This window comes from Salvelinus alpinus, chromosome 21, assembly GCF_045679555.1.
Source record: "Salvelinus alpinus chromosome 21, SLU_Salpinus.1, whole genome shotgun sequence".
NCBI lineage: Eukaryota > Metazoa > Chordata > Actinopteri > Salmoniformes > Salmonidae > Salvelinus > Salvelinus alpinus.
Genome location: NC_092106.1, coordinates 49649528 through 49670402, shown reverse-complemented (window position 1 = coordinate 49670402; position 20875 = coordinate 49649528). Strand labels below are relative to the sequence as shown.

The 20875-nt window shown below is 44.3% G+C and overlaps 1 protein-coding gene across 3 annotated transcripts in view; it reads right to left on the bottom strand.

Moving 5' to 3' along the window:
• The window catches only part of cadm2b (cell adhesion molecule 2b), a 492515-nt gene that overhangs the window by 151149 nt on the left and 320491 nt on the right, over positions 1-20875 (bottom strand). For 2 of the 3 annotated variants that reach the window (XM_071358122.1, XM_071358119.1), the window contains exon 2: positions 12224-12253. The exons of the other annotated variant lie outside the window; for it this stretch is intronic. In XM_071358122.1, coding sequence (XP_071214223.1) covers positions 12224-12253 — 30 coding nt within the window. The remainder of the gene's footprint in view (positions 1-12223; positions 12254-20875) is intronic. 3 annotated transcript variants of the gene reach the window in all.

Here is a 20875-nt window from a genome sequence, read left to right as displayed (position 1 = left end):
ACCATCTTGCACTGCTCTCTCTATGTTTTAAAATAGCCTGCTTGTGTTACATACCTCGCCTTGGCTACGAATAGTCAATAAGTGTGCAGCTCTGTTGTGTAACTTCTGTTAGGAAACGTCTATGTGCTGCTGCATAGCCTAAGCTACAGGTGTGACAAGAGAAAGAACACTAGATCAAGTCTATTGGTGCTGAAGCACGCGTCGCCATTGAGAACAATTAACCCCTATCGTTCTCATTAGAACAATCACGGCCTTCTGTCTCATTTCCCAAGAAAATTTAAATAAATTAAAATCCATCTGAACTACTCAACACTGGCTACTGTGGTCAGAGAAATGATAACGCAATAAAAATATACTATTTCTCATTCCAGATATCTACAGTAGGCTAAGCGATCAAAAAGACAGACGCATTCTATTAATTGTCACCTGAATGGGCTGAAGGGGGGGGTGGTGGGGGGGGGTGTCCATTTAATCAAACTTCCCAATTACAGTATTTAAACAGTAAATATGTTTTTAAAGTCTAGGTTCATTTTTAGAAAAGAGCTGATGTGAGAACGTATTAATTGCCACTGAAACAGAGATGTTGTAAAAGTTAGACTTATGTCTCCGTCCCAAATAGTTCCCTAATCCTCAGTGTTCTATTTTTTTTAGACCACAGAGTTTTTTTTTATATATCAGTGCAATGGTATAGACAATAGGGTTTCATTTGAAAACGCAGAGGCTGTGTATTAATGTGTATTAATGTGTATTAATGTGTATTAATGTGTATTAATGTGTATTAATGTGTATTAATGTGTATTAGGGGAAATAAGCTTTCAGCTGATGAGTCTCTTCCTTCACACGGCGACTCAGGTTAATATGGCGGGAACAACGATGTTATTACTGTATTACATTCTGTAATGAGGTAATACGAGTAGTCGGCTCATCTAACCACGTCTCTAATTTTACTGCATGAAATTAGAGCAGTGGAGACGTAGCTATTCTACTCTAGCATGTTGAAAGAGCCAATCTGTTAAAGCAAAAGAACAACAAAGAGACCACCTACCTCAATCTTCTGTTTTGATAAACAGCTGAGGGAGAAAAAAACGTAGCCACTCTCAAATTCACGAGCTGTGGGCGTAAGGACTGGTCATCCACGGTTTCAGGATTATAGATTTGAGGCTATACAGTGTTTGTTTACAATATATTTGTTCTCTAACAATGGCGTAACACAAACATATATTTTTGGTTCTGATGGGGATGGACAGTTGTACTAAGCTCATGAGTCATGGCTAAGCTATATTCTTCAAGAATCAATGGGTTTTATACAGTGCCATTCGTCATTATTGGGTCAGTGAAGTATTTTTGATTTTCTTTTGGCTCTTTAAATCAACACTTTGAATTTGAAATCAAACAATGACTGTAAGGTTAAAGTGCAGACTGTCAGCTTTAATTTGGGTGTATCCATTGCGGTTGAACTGTTTAGCAATTACAGCACTTTTTGTACATAGTCCCTCCATTTTAGGTGAGCAAAAGTGTTGGGACAAATTAACAAAATAATCTGAAACACAACCAAAACAAACAACAAACGCATCCAACAAAACTGTAGAGTCACAATTCTGATGTCATTGCGTGATATGAATATGGGACCAAATACTTTAATTAATACAGATACTTTATGGGACCAAATACTTCACTTTTTACTACTTTAATTAGTAAAGGAGAGAGAAGTTGGTTAGGTGTGTTGGGCACCGCATTGGTCCTGAAGAGCGTGTTACCAGTCTGGTACCACCTGTACCGGCTCACGCACCAGGTCTCCAGTGCCCCTCCCCAGTCCGGTACGTCCTGTGCCTGCTCTCTACACTCGCCCTGAAGTGCGTGTCACCCGTCCGGTACCACCTGTGCCGGCTTCAAGCACTAGGCCTCCAGTGCGCATTCACAGTCTAGTCTAGCTTCCGGCGACGGTTCCCAGTCCAGAGCTTCCGGCGACGGTTCCCAGTCCAGAGCTTCCGGCGACGGTTCCCAGTCCAGAGCTTCCGGCGACATTTCACAGTCCGGAACCTTCAACGGCGGGTCACAGTCCGGAACCTCCAGCGACGGTTCACGGTCCGGAACATCCCGCGACGGTCCACGTTCCGGAACCTCCAGCGACGGTCCACGGTCCGGAACCTCCAGCGATGGTCAACGGTCCGGAACCTCCAGCGACGGTCAACGGTACGGAGCTTCCAGGCAAGGCGTCCAGTCCTGCTCCAAGGCCGGAGCCTTCCTCTGCGCCGGTGCCCAGTCCAGGCACGGCGTCCCACTCAGCTCCAGGGCCGGAGCCCTCTGCGCCGGTGCCCAATCCAGGCACAGCTTCCAACCCAGCTCCAGGGCCGGAGCCCTCCTCTGCGCTGGCGTTCAGCCCGGCGCCATGGTCGGATCCGGGGTCTAGGGGGGATACGATCTGCACCGGAGCCGCCACCGACACTAGTCACCACCCCAACCCCCCCCATTTGGTTTCAGGTTTTACGACCGGAGTCCGCACCTTTTGGGGGGGATACTGTCACGCCCTGACCATAGAGAGCCCTTGTTTCTCTATGGTGTAGTAGGTCAGGGCGTGGCTAGGGGGTGTTCTAGTTAAAATTTTCTATGTTGGTGATTTGTATGGTTCCCAATTAGAGGCAGCTGGTAATCGTTGCCTCTAATTAGGGATCATATTTAAGTAGCCATTTTTCCCACCTGTGTTTGTGGGATATTGTTTTTTGTTTGTGCATCACTTCTTCATGTTTCGTTATTGGTTTATTGTTTTCTGTTTAAAGTTTCACCTAAATAAAGATGTGGAACTTCAATCACGCTGCGCCTTGGGTCCGCTCATTACGACGATCTTGACATTAATAAACATATAAATGAATTTGTCCGAATACTTTTGCTCCCGTAGAATGAGGGGACGATGTACAAAAAGTGCTGTAATTGTTAAACAGTTCAACCGATATGGATGAAAAATACCCTCGAATCCAAAGTTTAGGATTATAAAGCCAAAAGAATAAATAATGCTTTGTTTTCCCAGTAATTACAGAGGGCACGTTATATCATTAATTTAAAAGTTTTTAAAAATGAATGAATGAATCGCAGAATGTGTCACAATCGTCGTATGGAATGGGACCAAGGTGCAGCGTGGCGAGCGTACATTTTTCTTTATTTGCAAATGTCGCCAACAAAACAATAATACAAAACAATAATACAACAAAAACGACCGTGAAGCTCCGTAAAGCTATACAAAGATATAGCTATACCCACAACTACCAAAAGGAAAAAAGGCTGCCTAAGTATGATTCCCAATCAGAGACAACGATAGACAGCTGTCCCTGATTGAGAACCATTTCCTTGCCAAAACATAGAAACAAACAACATAGAATGCCCAACCCAAATCACACCGTGACCTAACCAAGTAGAGAAATAAAACGTCTCTCTAAGGTCAGGGCGTGACAGATTGCCCCTTTACGCTCTATATCTGCACTACTGTTGTAAGTGACCACTCATCATCAGCCGACTCCTGTTGTTAATGTATAAACCTCAGACCAATCACATGGTGCTTTTTGACAAGTCATTAAGAGAGCCATTGATCTACATTCCTACAGTAATCACCTCCAAGCTTTCACCCTAATTACCTATGGATTTTCCCTGCGTCTCAGCAAATTCAATTTTAAAGTCAAATCATAGGGAATATATGAAACAGACAGAGAAGGTAAGTGTGTTAAGACATTCTTCAGATAGGACGTGCCGTACTCTTCAGCAGGAATGAAGAAAGGCTATTACGTAATCACTATGAGACAGGTGTGTTCAACATGTAGTCCGTTGCCAATGTTCGTTTCATGTATAGCAGGCTACTACCTATGGACTAAACATATCTGGTTGCATATGATAGTAAAGCAGATTTTTTTCCCCTCAATGTATTTTTTTTGTGTGAAAATCACCTGGCTGACAGTGACTGCATTTAAAGACAAATGATCAAACATTTTCACTTAACAAGTAAAGTGGGCTGTAGAAGTTATTGTATTCCCGTTACTGGGCTATAGAAGTTATTGTATTCCCATTACTGGGCTATAGAAGTTATTGTATTCCCGTTACTGGGCTATAGAAGTTATTGTATTCCCATTACTGGGCTATAGAAGTTATTGTATTCCCATTACTGGGCTATAGAAGTTATTGTATTCCCATCACTGGGCTGTAGAAGTTATTGTATTCCCATTACTGGGCTGTAGAAGTTATTGTATTCCCATTACTGGGCTGTAGAAGTTATTGTATTCCCATTACAGGACAGTAGAAGTTATTGTAATCCCATTACTGGGCTGTAGAATATATTTTATTCCCATTACCAGGCTAGAGAAGTTATTGTATTCCCATTACAGCGCAGTAGAAGTTATTGTAATCCCATTAATGGGCTATAGAAGTTATTGTATTCCCATTACTGGGCTGTAGAAGTTATTGTATTCCCATTACAGGGCTGTAGAAGTTATTGTATTCCCGTTACTGGGCTGTAGAAGTTATTGTATTCCCGTTACTGGGCTGTAGAAGAGATGGACAGAAAGACTAAAGGACTATTCGTCTGCAGCAATAGAACTGAGACATATGGAAGTTTCTTTTATTTTACATTTATTTAACTAGGCAAGTCAGTTAAGAACAAATTCTTATTTTCAATGATGGCCTAGGAACAGTGGGTTAACTGCCTTGTTCAGGGGCAAAACGACAGATTTTTACCTTGTCAGCTCGGGGATTTGAACTTGCAACCTTTCGGTTAATAGTCCAATGCTCTAACCACTAGGTTACCTGCTGCCCCACCTGCTGCCCCGGCAGGTACCCTGCCACCCCTGGTAGCCTCAAGTCATTATTAATGTATGACCATAACAGACATGGGCTGGAAGTGGAAAATGTTACACCGTGTCTTCTCATAGGAGGCTAGGGTTGGTGATGGTTACCCCGTGTCTTCTCATAGCAGGCACGACGTGGTGATGGTTACACCATGTCTTCTCATAGGAGGCTAGGGTTGGTGATGGTTACCCCGTGTCTTCTCATAGCAGGCACGACGTGGTGATGGTTACACCGTGTCTTCTCATAGGAGGCTAGGGTTGGTGATGGTTACCCCGTGTCTTCTCATAGCAGGCACGACGTGGTGATGGTTACCCCGTGTCTTCTCATAGCAGGCACGACGTGGTGATGGTTACACCGTGTCTTCTCATAGGAGGCTAGGGTTGGTGATGGTTACCCCGTGTCTTCTCATAGCAGGCACGACGTGGTGATGGTTACACCGTGTCTTCTCATAGCAGGCTAGGCGTGGTGACGGATACACCGTGTCTTCTCATAGCAGGCTAGACGTGGTGACGGTTACCCCGTGTCTTCTCATAGCAGGCTAGTCTTCTCATAGCAGGCTAGACGTGGTGACGGTTACACCGTGTCTTCTCATAGCAGGCTAGACGTGGTGAAGGTTACCCCGTGTCTTCTCATAGCAGGCTAGACGTGGTGACGGTTACACCGTGTCTTCTCATAGCAGGCTAGACGTGGTGAAGGTTACCCCGTGTCTTCTCATAGCAGGCTAGACGTGGTGACGGATACACCGTGTCTTCTCATAGCAGGCTAGACGTGGTGACGGTTACATCGTGTCTTCTCATAGCAGGCTAGACGTGGTGATGGTTACATCGTGTCTTCTCATAGCAGGCTAGACGTGGTGACGGTTACACCGTGTCTTCTCATAGCAGGCTAGACGTGGTGATGGTTACACCGTGTCTTCTCATAGCAGGCTAGACGTGGTGAAGGTTACCCCGTGTCTTCTCATAGCAGGCTAGTCTTCTCATAGCAGGCTAGACGTGGTGATGGTTACACCGTGTCTTCTCATAGCAGGCTAGACGGGGTGACGGATACACCGTGCCTTCTCATAGCAGGCTAGACGTGGTGAAGGTTACCCCGTGTCTTCTCATAGCAGGCTAGACGTGGTGATGGTTACATCGTGTCTTCTCATAGCAGGCTAGACGTGGTGAAGGTTACCCCGTGTCTTCTCATAGCAGGCTAGACGTGGTGATGGTTACATCGTGTCTTCTCATAGCAGGCTAGACGTGGTGACGGTTACACCGTGTCTTCTCTAACATTGTAGCAGTGTAAAAGTGTACCATATTACCATTGTAACATTGTAACAGGGTAACATTGTAGCAGTGTAAAAGTGTAACATATTACCATTGTAACAGTGTAACAGGGTAACATTGTAGCAGTGTAAAAGTGTAACATATTACCATTGTAACATTGTAACAGGGTAACATTGTAGCACTGTAAAAGTGTAACATATTACCATTGTAACAGTGTAACAGGGTAACATTGTAGCAGTGTAAAAGTGTAACATATTACCATTGTAACAGTGTAACAGGGTAACATTGTAGCAGTGTAAAAGTGTAACATATTACCATTGTAACAGTGTAACAGGGTAACATTGTAGCAGTGTAAAAGTGTAACATATTACCATTGTAACAGTGTAACAGGGTAACATTGTAGCAGTGTAAAAGTGTAACATATTACCATTGTAACATTGTAACAGGGTAACATTGTAGCACTGTAAAAGTGTAACATATTACCATTGTAACAGTGTAACAGGGTAACATTGTAGCAGTGTAAAAGTGTAACATATTACCATTGTAACAGTGTAACAGGGTAACATTGTAGCAGTGTAAAAGTGTAACATATTACCATTGTAACAGTGTAACAGGGTAACATTGTAGCAGTGTAAAAGTGTAACATATTACCATTGTAACATTGTAACAGAGTAACATTGTAGCAGTGTAAAAGTGTACCATATTACCATTGTAACATTGTAACAGAGTAACATTGTAGCAGTGTAAAAGTGTACCATATTACCATTGTAACATTGTAACAGAGTAACATTGTAGCAGTGTAAAAGTGTAACATATGACCATTGTAACATTGTAACAGAGTAACATTGTAGCAGTGTAAAAGTGTAACATATGACCATTGTGACATTGTAACAGGGTAACATTGTAGCAGTGTAAAAGTGTAACATATTACCATTGTAACATTGTAACAGGGTAACATTGTAGCAGTGTAAAAGTGTAACATATTACCATTGTAACAGTGTAACAGGGTAACATTGTAGCAGTGTAAAAGTGTAACATATTACCATTGTAACAGTGTAAAAGTGTAATACTGTATTTTTTTATTTTACTAGGCAAGTCAGTTAATTAACAACAAATTGTTATTTTCAATGACGCCCTAGGAACAGTGGGTTAACTGGTCTAGGAACAGTGGGTTAACTGGTCTAGGAACGGTGGATTAACTGCCTTGTTCAGGGGCAGAACGACAGATTTGTACCTTGTCAGCTCGGGGATTCGATCTTGCAACCTTTCGGTTACTAGCCCAACACTCTAACCACTAGGCTACCCGGAGGTACAGTGTTACAGAGTAACATTGTACCCATGTAACAGTGTAACAGAGATTCATTTTAACAGTGTATACAAACACACACACACACACACACACATACACACACTATACTATTCCTCTGTCTGCTAAAGGCTTCGAATAATAAAGCGTCTAGCTGGACACTTGGATGCTTGACTCAGTGATCTACGCAGCACATTTTTTCAATTACCGTAAGTATAGATTTCCTTTAGAGTGGTGCCCATCAGCTGGGAATGAATGGTAATGGCAGACAGACATATTCTGTCTGAGTATTATTTAAAGAGCTGTCTGTCTACACACAGAGAGAGAGAGAGAGAGAGAGAGAGAGAGAGAGAGAGAGAGGCAGGAGGACAGATGGAGAGAGGTAGACAGATGGAGAGAGAGGTAGACAGATGGAGAGAGAGAGAGAGAGAGAGGTAGATAGATGAATAAGGGGAGAGAGAGTAGACAGAAGGATAGAGAGAGAGAGAGAGGTAGACAGATGAATAGGGGGAGAAAGGTAGACAGAAGGATAGAGAGAGAGAGAGAGAGGGGTAGACATATGGATAGAGAGAGAGAGAGAGGTAGACAGATAGAGAAAGCATGAGATAGATGTAGACAGATGGATAGAGAGAGAGAGAGGTAGACAGAGAGATAAAGCATGAGAGAGATGTAGACAGAGAGATAAAGAGGTAGACAGAGAGAGAGAGAGCATGAGAGAGATGTAGACAGAAGGATAGAGGGGGAGAGGTAGACAGATAGAGAGAGAGGTAGACAGAGAGATAGAGGGGTAGACAGACAGGGAGAGAGAGAGGTAGACAGGTAGAGAGAGGGGTAGACAGACAGGGAGAGAGTTAGACAGAGAGATAGAGGGGTAGACAGATAGAGAGAGGGGTAGACAGATAGAGAGAGGGGTAGACAGACAGGGATAGAGAGATAGACAGATAGAGGGGTAGACAGAGAGGTAGACAGAGAGATAGAGAGGTAGACAGAGAGGTAGACAGAGAGATAGAGAGTTAGACAGATAGAGAGAGGGGTAGACAGATAGAGAGAGGTCGACAGGTAGAGAGAGGTAGACAGAGAGATAGAGAGGTAGACAGATAGAGAGAGGGGTAGACAGAGAGGTAGACAGAGTGACTGAGGGGTAGACAGATAGAGAGAGGGGTAGACAGACAGAGAGAGAGAGAGAGGTCGACAGGTAGAGAGATGATAAATATGGACTCCACCTTCAGGATTACTTGCTGTGTCATTGATCATCTCGGTACACAGAACCAAATAAGCTAGTCCACGGTAAGGCGGAGAATCGTGTCTGTCTACCAAAAAGCACCCTATCCCCTATGTAGTGCACTACTTTTGACCAGAACCCTATGGGACCCTATCCCCTATGTAGTGCACTACTTTTGACCAGAACCCTATGGGACCCTATCCCCTATGTAGTGCACTACTTTTGACCAGAACCCTATGGGACCCTATCCCCTATGTAGTGCACTACTTTTGACCAGAATCCTTTGAGCTCAATGGGCCCTGTTCAAAAGTAGTGCACTATACAGTGAGTTTACAAAACATTAAGAACACCTGCTCTTTCCATGACAGACTGACCAGGTGAATCCAGGTGAAACGATCCCTTATTGATGTCACCTGTTAAATCCACTTCAAATCAGTGTAGATGAAGGAGGACGAGACGGGGTTAAAGAAGGATTTTTAAACCTTGAGACAGTTGAGACGTGGATTGTGTATGTGTGCCATTCAGAGGGTGAATGGGCAATCGGGTATGGTAGTAGCTGCCAGGCGCACCAGTTTGTGTCAAGAACTCAATATTAGTAAGGTGTTCTTAATGTTTTGTCCACCCTGTGTATAGGGAATAGGATGGCAGTCGGGATGCACAGCACGTCTACCTGCCAACTCCTACAGTCCTCACACTTCTCTTGAATTAACATTTTGGAAAGATCTCCCATCCTAATTACTCATTGGCTAATTAAAAATAGTTGTGTTTCCCACATACCCTAGCAGTTCACGGATGTATACTAACGTGTGTGTGTTTTGTATTAACGCCTGGCTTTGGTTGAAGTCTCGCCAGAGCTCAGTTCGGCTAGCTGATAATTTATACCTCCAACATGTAGGCTGGGATTAAAATGATTTGTGGGAATTCTCAGTGAACTTGACATTGATATACAGGATGAATTTCACTCCTCTGATTCACACATGAAGGCGACTTCACAAATGGTACCCTATTCCCTACATAGTGCACTACTTTTGACCAAGACCCATAAGGCTCTGTAGGTAATAGGGTGCCATATGTAACAAAGCCTGGAACCTTCAAGACTCTCAAAACATAGTGAATGTCCCGAAAAGAGAATGTATCAGTTGTTCCAGGTTGGGTTATAGAACCATGTACCGCCATGTACCGCCATGTACCGCCATGTACCGCCATGTACCGCCATGTACCGCCATGTACCGCCATGTACCAGACACCAGCCAGCCCCCACCATGTACCGCCATGTACCGCCATGTACCGCCATGTACCGCCATGTACCGCCATGTACCGCCATGTACCGCCATGTACCAGACACCAGCCAGCCCCCACCATGTACCACCATGTACCGCCATGTACCGCCATGTACCGCCATGTACCGCCATGTACCAGACACCAGCCAGCCCCCGCCATGTACCGCCATGTACCGCCATGTACCGCCATGTACCGCCATGTACCGCCATGTACCAGACACCAGCCAGCCCCCACCATGTACCAGACACCAGTCAGGCCCCACCATGTACCAGACACCAGTCAGGCCCCACCATGTACCAGACACCAGTCAGGCCCCCACCATGTACCAGACACCAGTCAACCCCCACCATGTACCAGACACCAGCCAGCCCCCCACCATGTACCAGACACCAGTCAACCCCCACCATGTACCAGACACCAGCCAGCCCCCCACCATGTACCAGACACCAGTCAACCCCCACCATGTACCAGACACCAGCCAGCCCCCCACCATGTACCAGACACCAGTCAACCCCCACCATGTACCAGACACCAGTCAACCCCCACCATGTACCAGACACCAGTCAACCCCCACCATGTACCAGACACCAGTCAACCCCCACCATGTACCAGACACCAGTCAACCCCCACCATGTACCAGACACCAGTCAACCCCCACCATGTACCAGACACCAGTCAACCCCCACCATGTACCAGACACCAGTCAACCCCCACCATGTACCAGACACCAGCCAGCCCCCACCATGTACCAGACACCAGTCAGGCCCCACCATGTACCAGACACCAGTCAGGCCCCACCATGTACCACCATGTACCAGACACCAGTCAGGCCCCACCATGTACCAGACACCAGTCAGGCCCCACCATGTACCACCATGTACCAGACACCAGTCAGCCCCCACCATGTACCAGACACCAGTCAACCCCCACCATGTACCAGACACCAGCCAGCCCCCACCATGTACCAGACACCAGTCAGGCCCCACCATGTACCAGACACCAGTCAGGCCCCACCATGTACCACCATGTACCAGACACCAGTCAGGCCCCACCATGTACCAGACACCAGTCAGGCCCCACCATGTACCACCATGTACCAGACACCAGTCAGGCCCCACCATGTACCAGACACCAGCCAGCCCCCCACCATGTACCAGACACCAGCCAGCCCCCCACCATGTACCAGACACCAGTCAACCCCCACCATGTACCAGACACCAGTCAGGCCCCACCATGTACCAGACACCAGTCAGCCACCACCATGTACCAGACACCAGTCAGGCCCCACCATGTACCAGACACCAGTCAGGCCCCACCATGTACCAGACACCAGTCAGGCCCCACCATGTACCAGACACCAGTCAGCCACCACCATGTACCAGACACCAGTCAGGCCCCACCATGTACCAGACACCAGTCAGCCCCCACCATGTACCAGACACCAGTCAGCCACCACCATGTACCAGACACCAGTCAGGCCCCACCATGTACCACCATGTACCAGACACCAGTCAGGCCCCACCATGTACCAGACACCAGTCAGCCCCCACCATGTACCAGACACCAGCCAGCTCTCACCATGGGCCCTGGTCAAATGTAGTGTATTAAATGGAACAGGGCGCACATTTGGGACTAGCCCTATGTTAATTAACCACTGGTCCCGCCCTGGTCTCTGGTCTAACATGGTGCATTGGGAACTGGTAGGACTGATATGAAACATGGTTCATTGGGAACTGGTAGGACTGATATGAAACATGGTTTATTGGGAACTGGTAGGACTGATATGAAACATGGTTCATTGGGAACTGGTAGGACTGATATGGAACATGGTGCATTGGGAACTGGTAGGACTGATATGGAACATGGTTTATTGGGAACTGGTAGGACTGATATGAAACATGGTTTATTGGGAACTGGTAGGACTGATATGAAACATGGTTTATTGGGAACTGGTAGGATTGATATGAAACATGGTTCATTGGGAACTGGTAGGACTGATATGGAACATGGTTTATATGGGAACTGGTAGAGCTGATATGGAACATAGTTCAATGGGAACTGGTAGAGCTGATATGGAACATAGTTCAATGGGAACTGGTAGAGCTGATATGGAACATAGTTCAATGGGAACTGGTAGGACTGATATGGAACATGGTTTATTGGGAACTGGTAGGACTGATATGGAACATGGTTTATTGGGAACTGGTAGGACTGATATGGAACATGGTTTATTGGGAACTGGTAGAGCTGATATGAAACATGGTTTATATGGGAACTGGTGTCCAATATACATCATGCAGAAAGACACAAGAGATAACTCACCTTTGACTTTGGTTTTAGTGGTTGCACCCACTGGAAGCATGAGGGAGGAAACAACACATTAACCACCACTGGTAGGAAGCAAACATGAAAAACACGATCTGATTCGCTACAGCATTCTTTAAACCAATCAGATAGAACGGTCTCAAGTTGTCTATTCGCTGGACACGAGGCAACAGGGTTGTTTTGAGAGCTTCCTATCCGGCTTGAAGGAACATGAAAAGAACAGACCAACTGTTGCCCCTCGTTTTCTGTCAGCTATGCCCATCTTTGTGATGATCAGATATCTCTCTCCCTCTCTCTCTCTCTCTCTCTCTCTCTCTCTCTCTCTCTCTCTCTCTCTCTCTCTCTCTCTCTCTCTCTCTCTCTCTCTCTCTCTCTCTCTCTCTCTCTCTCTCTCTCTCTGGTATTTAAACTGCACAAATCATTCATCTGAAAACAGAAATATATCTGTGATCTGATCAACCTAAAACAACACGTTAAACCAAACACGCAGAGAAAGTTACACCACAGTGTGTGCTTGCCACACTACGTTCTAATAGAAAATGTATTGTTTTTTACACTCGTTAATCCTTTTTGGTTATACCACCCCCTCCAACCCCCCCCGACTCCCTCCCTACCCCCGTCCGTCCGACTCCCCCCTAATCCCCATCCAGACTCCCCTCCCCCCGTTCTTTCCGTACATGGAAGAAATGGTCATTAATCTCTGCTCTCTGATATTTAATAGTGTTGACAAAGTCAGACTGTGATCAGATTCTCCTGTTTACAGGCACATGGGAAGAATATCACGAGATCTATCTAGAAAATGTCAGGCTTTGGATAAATACCAAACAATGGCACCCTATTGTCTATTTAGTCCACTGCTTTTCAGCATATCGAAGAGGGTGACGGGAAAAGGGTCGCCATTTCTGACACAACTTTAAGATTTGACATTTCTAAAAGGACCTGGTGTCAGAGTCAACGGAGTGGACTTAATTAATAGCCAAGATATATATCGTCAAAGAGATAATCCATTGATGGCAACAAAATCAAATCAAATCAAATTTTATTGGTCCACATACACATATTTAGCAGATGTTATTGCGGGCGTAGCGAAATGCTTGTGTTTCTAGCTCCAACAGTGCAGTAGTATCTGACAATAAACAACAATACACACACATCTAAAAGTTAAATAATGCAATTAAGAAATATAGAAATGTATTAGGACGAGCAATGTCGGAGTACATATATATAGTATAAATATACCATATACAGTGGGGAGAACAAGTATTTGATACACTGCCGATTTTGCAGGTTTTCCTACTTACAAAGCATGTAGAGGTCTGTAATTTTTATCATAGGTACACTTCAACTGTGAGAGACGGAATCTAAAACAAAAATCCAGAAAATCACATTGTATGATTTTTAAATAATTAATTTGCATTTTATTGCATGACATACTGTAAGTATTTGATCACCTACCAACCAGTAAGAATTCCGGCTCTCACAGACCTGTTAGTTTATCTTTAAGAAGCCCTCCTGTTCTCCACTCATTACCTGTATTAACTGCACCTGTTTGAACTCGTTACCTGTATAAAAGACACCTGTCCACACACAATCAAACAGATTCCAACCTCTCCACAATGGCCAAGACCAGAGAGCTGTGTAAGGACATCAGGGATAAAATTGTAGACCTGCACAAGGCTGGGATGGGCTACAGGACAATAGGCAAGCAGCTTGGTGAGAAGGAAACAACTGTTGGCGCAATTATTAGAAAATGGAAGAAGTTCAAGATGACGGTCAATCACCCTCGGTCTGGGGCTCCATGCAAGATTTCACCTCGTGGGGCATCAATGATCATGAGGAAGGTGAGGGATCAGCCCAGAACTACACGGCAGGACCTGTTCAATGACCTGAAGAGAGCTGGGACCACAGTCTCAAAGAAAACCATTAGTAACACACTACGCCGTCATGGATTAAAATCCTGCAGCGCACGCAAGGTCCCCCTGCTTAAGCCAGTGCATGTCCAGGCCTGTCTGAAGTTTGCCAATGACCATCTGGATGATCCAGAGGAGGAATGGGAGAAGGTCATGTGGTCTGATGAGACAAAAATAGAGCTTTTTGGCCTAACTCCACTCGCCGTGTTTGGAGGAAGAAGAAGTATGAGTACAACCCCAAGAACACCATCCCAACCGTGAAGCATGGAGGTGGAAACATCATTCTTTGGGGATGCTTTTCTGCAAAGGGGACAGGACGACTGCACCGTATTGAGGGGAGGATGGATGGGGCCATGTATCGCGAGATCTTGGCCAACAACCTCCTTCCCTCAGTAAGAGCATTGAAGATGGGTCGTGGCTGGGTCTTCCAGCATGACAACGACACGAAGCACACAGCCATGGCAACTAAGGAGTGGCTCCGTAAGAAGCATCTCAAGGTCCTGGAGTGGCCTAGCCAGTCTCCAGACCTGAACCCAATAGAAAATCTTTGGATGGAGCTGAAAGTCCGTATTGCCCAGCGACAGCCCCGAAACCTGAAGGATCTGGAGAAGATCTGTAGGGAGGAGTGGGCCAAAATCCCTGCTGCAGTGTGTGCAAACCTAGTCAAGAACTACAGGAAACGTATGATCTCTGTAATTGCAAACAAAGGTTTCTGTAACAAATATCTGCTTTTCTGATGTATCAAATACTTATGTCATGCAATAAAATGCAAATTAATTACTTAAAAATCATACAATGTGATTTTCTGGATTTTTGTTTTAGATTCCGTCTCTCATAGTTGAAGTGTACCTATGATAAAAATTACAGACCTCTACATGCTTTGTAAGTAGGAAAACCTGCAAAATCGGCAGTGTATCAAATACTTGTTCTCCCCACTGTATATATGTATATATATATATATATACATATATATATATGGTATATTTATATATATATATATATATACACATATATATATATATATACACATATATATATATATATACACATATATATATATATATATATATATACACATATATATATATATATATATATGGTATATTTATACTATATATATGTATACACATATATGTATACACATATATACAGTATACAGAGTCCGTGATGGGATGTATAGACATTATGGACAGTTTGTGGATGGAATAACTAGTATATCTGAAGAACACAGTTAAGCCTCACTGCAGTACCATTCACGACACAGAACATATTAACAGGTGAGCTTCGTATGACTTCTGTAAGATTGAGTTGTTCGAGGCAGAGGTTCTAGGTGATACGGTTCTACCCAGAGGTTCTCGGTGATACGGTTCTAGGTGATAATGGTATAGGTTATATCCAGAGGTTCTAGGTGATAAGGTTCTACCCAGATGTTCTAGGTGATAAGGATAAACCCAGAGTTTCTAGGTAAATAGGTTCTAGGTTCTATCCAGATGTTCTAGGTAATACGGTTCTAGGTTCTACCCAGAAGTTCTAGGTGATAAGGTTCTAGGTTCTATCCATAGGTTATTTGTGATCAGGTTCTATTCGGGGGTTCTAGGTGATAAGGTTCTAGGTTCTATCCAGAAGTTCTAGGTGTTGAGTGATGGAGGATGGTGTATTTGGTATTTTGGGGCTGTTGACCAGGCAATTAGCTTCGACTCCTTCATGTGAGCTTCTCAACCAGCATCCAGCACTCAGTGGCAGGGCAGACCAGGCTGTGTGTGTGTGTGTGTGTGTGTGTGTGTGTGTGTGTGTGTGTGTGTGTGTGTGTGTGTGTGTGTGTGTGTGTGTGTGTGTGTGTGTGTGTGTGTGTGTGTGTGTGTGTGTGTGTGTGTGTGTGTGTGTGTGTGTGTGTGTGTGTATGTCTGTCTATTTGTGTGTGCATATGTGTTTGTGTGTGTGTGTGTGTGTGTCTATTTGTGTGTGCATATGTGTTTGTGTGTGTGTGTGTGTGGTGTGTGTATGGGTGCATGCATGCATGTCTGTTCAGAGCCCAGTTTGGAGCCAATTCCTCTCAATGCCAGGGATAGTTTCTGAAGTAGGGCTGAGAGGAGGGGAGAGAAGAGGAGAGGAAAGGAGAGGAGGGGAGAGGAGAGGAAAGGAGAGGAGGGGAGGGGAGGGGAGAGGTCCCCATGGTGATTAGTTTAACCAACCAGAGAGAGTTTGGCTGTGTCCTAAATGGTACTCTATTCTCTATGTGGTGGAATACTGGTCTTTGGCTGCTTTGTTCTCCAGCTCAGCTCAGTGTGGCCTGCCTGGCCTCAGTCCCTCTGCTGGGCACAGTGGGAGGTCACAGCACTTCCTCTTTCTGTGTCACACCAATATGTTCCCCCCCGGGAACACTGGCTGCAACTAACCCCTGTGTCTGAGAACACTTAATCATATCCGGCTCCGACAAACACACAAACACACACACACACACACACACACACACACACACACACACACACACACACACACACACACACACACACACACACACACACACACACACACACACACACACACACACACAAACACACACACACACACACACACACACACACACACACACACACACACACACACACACACACGTAAAGGACACGCATGTAAAGGCCTGTCAAATTCTGAATTCAAGTAACAACACAATGGTAGGGGAAAGAGTGGGTGGCATGAAATGGTGCTGCCTGAATAATGTAACATTTTTTAATTATTGATGAGACTGGAGCTAAGACCAGGGGTCAGGGCCCAGAGCATTTCACAGTCAGTGACACAACTGGAGCTAAGACCAGGGGTCAGGGCCCAGAGTATTTCACAGTCAGTGACACAACTGGAGCTAAGACCAGGGGTCAGGGCCCAGAGTATTTCACAGTCAGTGACACAACTGGAGCTAAGACCAGGGGTCAGGGCCCAGAGGATTTCACAGTCAGTGACACAACTGGAGCTAAGACCAGGGGTCAGGGCCCAGAGGATTTCACAGTCAGTGATACAACTGTAGCTAAGACCAGGGGTCAGGGCCCAGAGCATTTCACAGTCAGTGACACTGCTGAATATATTACCTCAATAAAATAGACTATTCCCATAGAAATATTTAGTGACTCCCACAAGACATTTCTCTCTCTCTCTGACTCAGTCTGTGTTTTCCTTCCCCTACTCTGACTGTCTCGGAGGTCTACAGACAATTCCTTCCATCTCATGGCTTGTTTTTTACTCTGACATGCACTGTCAACTATGGGACCTTATATAGACAGGTGTGTGCCTTTCCAAATCATGTAAAATCAATTGAATTTACCACAGGTGGACTCCAATCATGTTGTAGAAACATCTCAAGAATGATCAATGGAAACAGGATATACCTGACCTCAATTTCGAGTTTCATATATATATATATATATATATAAATATTTATTTATTTATTATTATTTATTATTATTTATTTATTGAGCTTTCTTATATCTTATATTCTTAGATGCAGTCAGGTGAGATCAGCTCCAACCTATAGATGAGGTAAAGAGATCAATTGAAACCTGACCAAAACAATGGAATTGCCATGGAAATGCATGGGGGGGAAAGATACCATGGAGGAACGATCTCCTCATGTCTCCCAGCTAAATCAGCCTAGATTTAGGATATGTGTATTTCACCCTATGTTGAGTTAAACATTAGAGTATAATGTTTCTATGGATGTTAACCCCAACACAACCCCAACACAACCCCAACACAACCCAAACACAACCCAACACAACCCAACACAGCCCAACACAACCCCAACCTCAACACAACCCAACACAACCCCAACACACCCAACACAACCCAACACAACCCCAACACAACCCCAACACAACCCCAACACACCCCAACACAACCCCAACACAACCCCAACACAACCCAACACAACCCCAACACAACCCCAACACAACCCCAACACAACCCCAACACAACCCAACACAACCCCAATGTCATCATCACCAATCAACTGCATTACAGTTCACATTAGAACAATTCTAAACACCAAAACATTTGCCTCATGATATTTTATATATTTTCAATATTCATAAATTAATTTAAGAAAATGTTTTTTGAAATCAAAATTATACTCATATTACAGAGCAAGCAGTAAAGGTTCATATGACACCAACATTGGCTTTGTAGCACCTACAGATGAAACATTATGGAGTATTAAAGGAGACACCTACAGATGAAACATTATGGAGAATTAAAGGAGACACCTACAGATGAAACATTATGGAGTATTAAAGGAGGCATCTACAGATGAAACATTATGGAGTATTAAAGGAGGCATCTACAGATGAAACATTATGGAGTATTGAAGGAGACACCTACAGATGAAACATTATGGAGTATTAAAGGAGACACCTACAGATGAAACATTATGGAGTATTGAAGGAGACACCTACAGACGAAACATTATGGAGTATTAAAGGAGGCACCTACAGATGAAACATTATGGAGTATTAAAGGAGACATCTACAGATGAAACATTATGGAGAATTAAAGGAGGCACCTACAGATGAAACATTATGGAGTATTAAAGGAGACATCTACAGATGAAACATTATGTAGTATTGAAGGATGGCTGGGTAGGCCAACGTGATAAATATGCCACCTTTGATGAGTTATTTCTCAGTTATGCTTTTAGATACAAATGCCAAATATATGTCAACAATCCTTCCTCCAAACGATCATTCTATGGATTATATTTTGTGAAAATCCCCCAAATCATGGTATTCCTTTGTCCTGGTTTCGTGAGGAATCACTCTATAGTTATTCTGCCAAGACACCACACACAAACCGCAACAGAGCCTAGATTTCAGTAGTTCCTGGTATCCAATCCATACAGCCTGAACTCTGGGCTTGATTTGTAATGTCTCTTACCACACGTTTCCTTTCTACCTCCATCAGCCATTTATCCATAGAAGCCCAGACAGACATTACCGTTCGACCCCAAATCAAATCTCCCCGGCTGTCTGCTGCTGCTAAAAGCAGAACCAATTGAGATCCTATTTACTTTATAGTGCACTACTTTTACAATGCCTGAGTACGGCTGTGGTCTAAAGTAGTGCCCTTGTAAAAGAAACAGGGTGTCACTTGGGACGAATGCATGGTTGAACATCTGAACGGAACGTTCAACACAAAGTGGATTTTCCAATAGAAGATCTAACAAGACGTTTCCAATAGAAGATCTAACAAGACGTTTCCAATAGAAGATCTAACAAGACGTTTCCAATAGAAGATCTAACAAGACGTTTCCAATAGAAAGAGATTCAGACCACTAATTTAATTGACAGAGACACAGAGCTCAGCTAACCTAACCTCTGTCTAGAGCTCCAAGAGGCTGTTTCCTCCAGTCAGAACACTGCTTTGATAGAACGGTTAGTTATTGTATAACTTTATAATATAAAAGCCAGGGGCAATATCCTGTCCTCCTCTGGCTCACACAACAACACATAACAATATAATAGTAACACAACAACACATAACAATTTAATAATAACAGAACAACATCAGATAAAATAGATGAATAACACAACAACACAGGGAGACAGGTAGTCTAGTGGTTAGAGTGTTGGACCAGTAACTGAAAGGTTGCTGGATCGAATCCCTGAGCTGACAAGGTAAAAAAATCTGTCGTTCTGCCCCTGAACAAGGCAGTTAACCCACTGTTCCCCAGATAAGATCTGCTAAATGACTAAAATGTCAAATGTAGCATCACAGATTGCAGATAAAGACAATACAAACCAACTGTGTCCCAAATGGCACCCTATTCCCCCCAAATTGCACCCTATTCCCCACGTAGTGCACTACTTTTGACCAAGGACCATACTTGCCCACAACATAGGCAAATATATACCAAAACAAGTCTAAAAAGATTTTCAAGTATCCTCTATCATTCCAAGCTCAACACCCCTGACGCAGACTCAACACATATGTCTGTCTGAACCAACAGTATCGTCCCATGTTGATAAGGTTATGTGCTTCACAGGATTCTCTGGCTTTGTTGAAGTGCTTGGGAATATTTTGACATTTCAGAGTGATTTCCTGGTGTCTCTCCTTATATCTCACTGTACCGTGAATCAAATGGCCTTGTGTTACAGGAAACTGCTTGACATTAGCTGGGCCTGCTAGACTGCACCCATGGCAGACAGACAGAGACAGACAGACAGACAGTACTACCCTGCATATGAAGGCCAGAGATGTTTACATCCCAAATGACACCTTATTCCCTACATAGTGCACTACCTTTGACTAGAGTTCCATAGGATCCCATTTTGGTAGGGTGCCATTTGGGACGCAGGCAGAGTTCCTCCCTGTTTAAAGCAGTCCAGGATTCAACCAGAGTTCCTCCCTGTTTAAAGCAGTCCAAGATTCAACCAGAGTTCCTCCCTGTTTAAAGCAGTCCAGGATTCAACCAGAGTTCCTCCCTGTTTAAAGCAGTCCAGGATTCAACCAGAGTTCCTCCCTGTTTAAAGCAGTCCAGGATTCAACCAGAGTTCCTCCCTGTTTAAAGCAGTCCAGGATTCAACCAGAGTTCCTCCCTGTTTAAAGCAGTCCAGGATTCAACCAGAGTTCCTCCCTGTTTAAAGCAGTCCAGGATTCAACCAGAGTTCCTCCCTGTTTAAAGCAGTCCAGGATTCAACCAGAGTTCCTCCCTGTTTAAAGCAGTCCAGGATTCAACCAGAGTTCCTCCCTGTTTAAA